This window comes from Anastrepha obliqua, chromosome 1 (genome assembly GCF_027943255.1).
Source record: "Anastrepha obliqua isolate idAnaObli1 chromosome 1, idAnaObli1_1.0, whole genome shotgun sequence".
Taxonomy (NCBI): domain Eukaryota; kingdom Metazoa; phylum Arthropoda; class Insecta; order Diptera; family Tephritidae; genus Anastrepha; species Anastrepha obliqua.
This window is the reverse complement of record NC_072892.1, coordinates 93,069,932-93,077,814: the sequence shown is the minus strand read 5'-3', so window position 1 is coordinate 93,077,814 and position 7,883 is coordinate 93,069,932. Positions and strand designations below refer to the sequence as shown.

At 33.7% G+C, this 7,883-nt stretch overlaps 1 protein-coding gene across 1 annotated transcript; it reads right to left on the bottom strand.

Moving 5' to 3' along the window:
* Window positions 1-5,123: 5,123 nt before the first annotated feature.
* Window positions 5,124-6,291, bottom strand: LOC129235541 (nicotinamide/nicotinic acid mononucleotide adenylyltransferase 1-like). The gene is made up of 5 exons (XM_054869434.1): window positions 6,180-6,291; window positions 5,963-6,120; window positions 5,646-5,885; window positions 5,476-5,577; window positions 5,124-5,401 (listed from the first exon to the last, which is right to left on the bottom strand). The coding sequence occupies exons 1-5, from the start codon at window positions 6,268-6,270 to the stop codon at window positions 5,249-5,251; spliced, it is 744 nt and encodes a 247-aa protein (XP_054725409.1). The 5' UTR covers window positions 6,271-6,291; the 3' UTR covers window positions 5,124-5,248.
* Window positions 6,292-7,883: the final 1,592 nt, after the last annotated feature.

The following is a 7,883-nucleotide window of genomic DNA, read 5'->3' as shown; positions in this document are numbered from 1 at the left end:
TTGAAATCTGATCACCCTTCATATATATGTTTTCCTTTAACATCTAGTGAAGCAGAGTGGCCATCAAACAATTTGTTAGGAATTTAGATTCGAATAAGTAGGTCGCTAGCCCGCTTTTCCTAGTTTGGTGTACATGAAAACTACCTACACCTTCAATCAGATGTTTCTCGTTTTATTTCCCACCTACCCTGCACATCTGCCAAGAGTTCCCCTATCCACCACTTGAGGCGCGATCGATGGAAAACAGGCAACTTCACACGCTCATTAGACGCTTATTTTAGACGTCTTACCTCTATTTTAAATACGAACATCAAATTTACCATTGTTCTAAAGCCACTTCTGCTAGCCGTAATTAATCGCTTTTAATTTAGCCAAAATACTTTTTCTATGCTATTATGTTGGTAGATGTGTATCGTGTTGTTAAAAATGATGTGCAAGTTATTCGTTTACACACTTTCTCATTCACCAAACCCCTCACTCTTTCCCATCGCTCTAATGATGTTTCAAAATTTATTGCACTCATTGAGCACCCAAAACTATTTAACAGCAGAAAAATTTTGATTAGTCACCAGCTCCGGAACACATAGCCATCTCTAAGCCACACCATGCACTTACTCACTCAGTGCTAAACATATTTAAACCCTTATATATGTTATGTGTTCTAAAAACTTTCCAACATTTTGATGTATTATCTCTACTCACTTGCAATTATATACAGTAATGTGGCAGCCCAAACTACGTTAATAACAATCAACAGCAGTGTTGCGGTAGTTTTTAATGATACATGTACGAGTGAAGACGAGTAAAAATGGGGTAGTGCACAAAACTTTAATTTGGATTATTTTCTACTATCAGTAGCTCTACTAAAGCAGTAATAATATAAATGTAAATTTGTTCAGTATTGGAGTAATAAGTGCAACAGAACATCAACTAATTGTCCAAGTGCATATTCATGTAGAGAAATTAACCTTTTTTTTGGGCGAAGTGCACAAATTTTTTGGAAAAATTTGTTTATCCGTATTGGAATGAAACCACCAATGCATTCACTCGGTTTTTTATCAGGTCAGTTAGCATATAATTAGTTACCTTATACCCGATAACCTCCTCGGCAAAAAGAATAGTATTGATAATTACTTAACTATATATTTAAAACATATATACTATATACTTGATATAATTGCCAACAATCGGTTGTATTTTAGACAGGGTTTTACAATTTTCTCAATTTTCGTCTAAAAGCCGGTTCTCTTCGTCCAGTCAAAGTATCACTCTCGCATTTCAACGTCAACGCATACTTAGTAAGAAAATATTTTAAGTCATGACGTATAATTTAAAGTATACTTACCATTGCTTTTTGATATTCACTAAATTTTCAAAATTTCACTTCAACCAGCCACACTTTGTGAATATTGTTAAAACACTCACAAATTACTAAAAAAGGGAAATTGTAAAAAAAGTTCCAAGACGATTCGCTGAGGATTTACGTCATTTCACTTTTATTTGGATTTTTTATTGGAATGTTGCTGACTTTAATGGAGCCACAAATTATTCACGTAGGCGTGGAGTTTCTTTTTGTTTGTTAGACATGATCCAAGTAAAAGCATAACAATGGTTGGTTGTCATAGCGGTCAGCGCGTTTTCTTTTTAAAAATATTGAAAAATTTCTATGAATGCACAAAAATAATTTCTTTTTCCGTATATTATAATATATACTTTACATTTTTAGCTTTATTGAATATTAGAAGTATTTCCATTAATTATTAACCCGTTTTCATTGTGTCTACCTGAGCTGAGTTAGAAAGAGCGCATCCCAGCGGGATTTTCAAACTACCTGTTGACACAGTTATTGGCTTTATCTCACAATTAGCGGGGATGATGTTCACCTTGAGGGATTTTATTTGCTGCTGGATTCTGGATTTTCGCATCACGATGACCTTTCAATATAATACGAGAAAGCAGCGATGATTTTCAATTTTTTCCAAATGTTGGGCGATTAATTTGCTGCCTCGAAAATATTACACTGGCTGACAGTGATGGTTTCGAGCACGAAAAAGCTGTCTGTTTATATACAAATATATACACAAATATATGTGTATATATATGTATAATTGTCGCGTACATCATTTATTATGTATTAGAAATTTTATGGCTTTTATAAAAAAACTTGAGAAAACTTAGTTTTCTTAAAACTTTTTCTATTATTTTATGCTTCATGTCTACAGTGCAATGCGTTATAGTCCAAAGTTAGAAAATTTAAAAGATTTTATCAAGAAATTGTTTGATGGTACAGCAGCTTAAAATAATCGTAGAAGCGAATTTATTATATTAAATAAATCAGTGGGGGCTCGATGTACTTGCTCTTAGCTTAATTTGATATGAAAAAGCATAGATCCAATTGTGTATATTTTTGTAAGACATTTGAGGGTCAACAAACAAAATTATCAAAAACCAGCTTTTTAATCAGCCTGAGTAATATGTATGTAGATCTTCAGATATGTGCACTATACATATGCTTCATGCAACATATTGTCAAATAAAATTGCATGCATTAATAAATTAAGGCTGCATAAAATAAGGCATGCTGAGCATTAAGGCATTCCGACCGAACTCCATTGAATTTATACGCAAATTACACACGAGCATACATACATAGTAGTCAGATATTGACGTCAATCGTGAAAGTAATCAGAGAAACCAAATGAGTTTATATTTTTGCATGCGTATACAAGTTAGTTGCCATTGTTATATGTGTAACTGTAGGTGAAAAAATATTACAACAGCCATTGGCGACAAGCGCGTTGACGACTGCATCACTTTGACTTACGCGTTGCAACCAAAGCACAAGTGCATATGCAAATGCAAGTGGGTGTGGACGTGTATTGGAAAATATCCTACAAACATATTTACATACATATCTATGCAATGAAAAAGGCGGTACTAAAAAAAAAACTTGCGCACGTGGAAAAGTTATCCACACTTTTTTTCCACAGAGGCTTTGGTACACGGGCAACAAAGTTAATTTGCGTGAGACTGCTTGGACAGGCGTATCATTCAGTTATTTAAAAAATAGTATTATAGAGTGAATAATTTTATAATAAAAATTGAACACACCATGATTAAAAATGTCTGAATCACAGTTATTGAACTAAAGTGAATACAATTTTTTTATTTACGTGTCCCATTGTTTACCTTTTCAATTTACGTAGTCCAGAGTAAATACCATGTATGTACATGCCATGCGAACAATTCTTGCATATATGTTTGAGTATGAGCAAACATACCCAACAGCACAACTTGCAGGTATTTGTATAACATCAGCCACATTGTACAGAGTGATCCGTCTATACTTGACACGTGCGTATTATGAATAATTTACTGAAAAATTACTCAATTTCGAATTCCTCTGGTTAACATTATACTCAATACAACACAATTTATTGGGTCAATTACCATAACAAGTATCTAGGAGATAGTCACCATTTATAGTAACGCACATTTGGACAATTTTCTCTTCATTCTTCCTAGCACCTTGCATCATTTCCGAGGTTATAGCGATTTCCTCGCGAATAATGGTCTTCAGGGAGTCGAATGATTGAGGTTTATTAGTGTACGTGGCTTGACATCTGAGAATGGCAAAACTGTGTCGACATTTCTGTTCATTAATACTTGACAAATCAAATTTTATTATAAAAAAAATAAAGTAAAAAAAAGGAAATAAAGTAGAGGTAGGTAGATGGAATGGTTGAAGTAGTAAACTGGCTCTCCCCAAGTAACACTAAAGCGCCGTTTTGATGACATTTTGAGACCTTTAACGGGTAGATATCTACAGTCAACCAGAGCTGTTGATGTAATGGAGAAAGTCTGGTTGCCAAGTAATCGTCTGGCTACCAAACCCGGACATTTACAGAGAAAAATGCTCAATAGTCTCCTTCTCTGAAAAGTCCTCACAGCTTCTGCAACAGGGATTCGCATTTAGGATTTTCGAAATATCACACGAAATATCAAGAAATGGAGCTCCAAATGATCTGTGCTTTCCTAAAAATAAGTTGTGCAGTTCCCCCTTAACAGCAGTTAGGTGAATGCCGATGACCGGATGAGAGACCTCTGAAACCAATTCAGTTATGAAAACAATAAATATGTTCGCGAACTTTATCAATTTTTATACGTTTTTTATTTTTGTAGTTTTTAGAGGAATTTTTGTAGTTTTTAGAGGAATTTTTGTTGACCACGCCAAAAGGCTGGATATTAGAGAATAATAGATAATAATTTAAAATTGAAATTACTATCACGTTCAGTATTTTTTTTTTTAATGTAGAAAGTGGCATCAACGGTGCTACACAAGGAACCTGACTTTGATAGAGTAAGAAGGAGCAATTTATTTACCTTTTTTAATTCTTTTAATTTTCTCAAAAAAAATTTCAAGATTTTTTCAAGGAGGGATTGTGTGGAATAGGCTTGTGTGTGATTACCATTTGAAAAACAACAAATGATAGAAAACGTTTTTTTCTAATAGCGGTCGCCCCTCGTGAGATAATGGCAAACCTCCGAGTGTATTTCTGCCATGAAAAAGCTCCTCAATAAAACCATCTGCCGTCCGGAGTCGGCTTAAAACGATATCAAAACGCACGTCACAAATAGGAGGAGAAGCTCGGCCAATCACCCAAAAAAAGTCGAAGTGCCAATTATATACACATATAAGTACATATGGTAGCATAAAATGTTACCGAAAGGTTAACAGAGAACTACCTTCTTCATAAACTGAAAAACTTTCAATCACAACATAAATTGAAAAAAGATATCTCAATACATATCGTCTCCCTTGGCCAGAAACATGAATGTGGAAAAATTAAGATGTTGGGAAATCAAGTTTTAAAGTATATTATATATATATATATATAATTGGTTGTTTGACCGAGTTCCACCTCCTATTTGTGGTGTGCGTCTTGATGTTGTTCGACAAATGGAGGGACCTACAGTTTCAAGCCGACTTCGAACGGCAAATATTTTTAATGAGAAGCTTTTTCATGGCAGAAAAAAGTTTATTGCTCTATGAAAATGTAGACAATTTGAATACTGCTAAAAACTTATATGCGGTTTTTTTGTTCGCATGGTATTCTGGGGTTTGGTGTAACATAGAACGTCCAAAGGTTAATCAAGTCAACTCACTAAGTCGAAATAGGAAAATTTGCACATTCATGCTTCTGGCGTAAGGGGGACGATATTATGCACATAAAATCTAAAATATTTATCATTTGCAGTCATATAGTTTATGTTTTCGGATATACTCAATTACATCATCATCAATCAAATACTTCACAGATTGGCCGCGTTTCAATAAGCGACGCACCAAAGTCGAACTCAAATTGTTCGTCGTCCAATTTATCACCAACTCGATGTTGCCCTAAAAAATAAAAACCAGAGATAATTTAAAAAGCTCTAGGAATATTTTTGGCAGTTTATAAAATCAGCACATACACGATATTTCGACAATATATCCGATTCAAAAATGTATCTATCCACATCCGAACCAAAGCGTGTAAGCACCACTAAGCCATAATTGCACACAATATTTTGAATCTAGGATTTAAATAAAGCTTTCTTAAATATTTAATTTTACTCAATAATTGATTTTATTCAATAGACACCTCCTCAGTGGTCCACAACTCCGGCTTGGCGAACGTTTCCAGCAGATCAGCGCCTACTAAAAATCTCAACTGTACTTCATTTGCACTCTCAAGCAATTCCGGTGGCAGCCATTCTGGAAGCACAATATTTTGCTTACGTTCTGCTTTTATTGTTAGTATATTATTTATACAATCTTTATGATATTTCAGCACGTCAACCGTTGGAGTCCATTGTGGCTGTCGTAATTCCCAGTCGGAAAGCTAAAGTTATGCAAAATTAAAATTAACTGCATTCAAACAACTTTATTGCCAGCTTGTGTTTTTAAATTCAAACTTACTCGTATCCAGCTGGATGAACGCAGTGCCAGCCTCAGCATTGCTAATCTATGTCTGCCTGCAGCCAGACCGCTCTTCTGCTGACCATCGTGCACTGGTGACACTATGCCACCGATTACTTCATACATCATACGCTCCATGAAATGATTTCGCGCTATTTCTGAGGCGATTATTAAATGTTATTGAAACTCGTTTACTTTTATGCTGGCTATATCTTACCAAACATACGGAAATGCATCGCGGTTGGTGGACTGAACGACCCACAGGCAATCAATATTAATCGACTCAATAAGTATTTATTTGGTCGCATTTTTTTGTCTTAAATTAAAACAAAAAAATTTTAAGTATGTATATACTTTATATGCACTTGTGCTCAAATAATTCAATCTCTTTCTCTTCTTGCATTGTTCGTAATGTTTTTCATGATAAATTGTTTTTGTTAATTATTTATATCAAAGAAAATTGTCAACATCGTATGCAAACAAAGTTATATAAAATCAACAAGACTTTTGAACGACTTCAAACTTACACTAAAATTAAATGGGCTATGAACTGCACGCCGAGAAGTTTTTAAAGATTCGGTTAGAAAGTAATGAAAGTTCTTGATACTTTTTTAAAATTCGTAAATATTTTGCGAGTTCTGTACAAAGTTTAGAATATTAGTTAATAATGTTTTTGATATACACTGAACTATACTTTTATATAAAGTTAAAGAAAAATTTGTTTTTTTTTTTACTGGCCTTCGTGTACATTTCTTATATGACAAGTGCTCGACTTTTTCAAATGGTGGAAAGCGCCCAACCCAAAAAAAAATGTCAATAATCAACAGAATTTTTAAACCACTTGAAACTCGAACTCTTTTATATCAAAGCACAATAAGTTATAAAATTTCATGCCCGAAAATTTATTGAATTATTTTTTAATCTGCACAAAGCTTAGAACTTAAATTTCTATGTTCGCATTCAAAAGGGTGTCGAAAATGTCATACCGCTGATAAAGATTAAATGGTTACAAATAAGGTTTAAGGAGTTCGAAAAGTACCACAGAAGAAATATTACGAATTTTTACACAGTTGAATTTTCAAGTCATTTAAGAAATAAACCGGAACATTATAGTTAGTTATGGGCCATATGGCTCCGGCTTTTAAAGCGGAAAAACAGTTCAGGATTACTATTGAAAAAGAAGGATGACGTAAGGGCTCTAACTCCAAACGCAATACACTTAACTTTCTAAAATGACTAGTGGAATAGGTGCTGTGATATACTGAAGAAGTCGCATAAGCTTCCAGATCACTGAAGTGTATTCCAGGCTAAGTCATGGCTTTTAGCCTCTGTCAAAATGTTTTTGTAACACGGTGCGGGTCCTGATGAACAGTAATTTTTTTCTTTTGCAAGCTGGGTCTTTTTTCACGAATTTTTTCCTTCAGCTAATCCAAAAGGTTACAATAATATTCAGAATTTATTGTTTTATCAGTTTGCAAGTAATCCACAAATGAAATTTCTTTCGCATTCCAGGCTAACACTACTCTTCAGCTTCGTGTTTTGATTAAAAATCATAGTGATACAGTGCTACATATTCGTTTAAACGCATTGCATTTTTTTCGTTTACTTTAGAACTGTTTTAAGATTACAACAATAACAACAACAAATATTCTTCCAAACTATTCGTTTAGGTAACAGTAAACCATCGTTGCATTTGTTTCTTATCTATTGCTTTTTGTTGTAAAATAACGGGTCTTTATTTAAAATTGTGCTTAAAAATGCTACATATTCGTATAAACGCATAGTTTGTTAAAGAGTGCAGTAGTGAAATTAAAAGTGATTAACTTGTGAATATTGTTTGTAACTGAATATTTTGGTAAATTCTAACAATTTTTTTACACATTCATTCAAATTTCTTAGCTAAATTAAATTTTTTAACCTA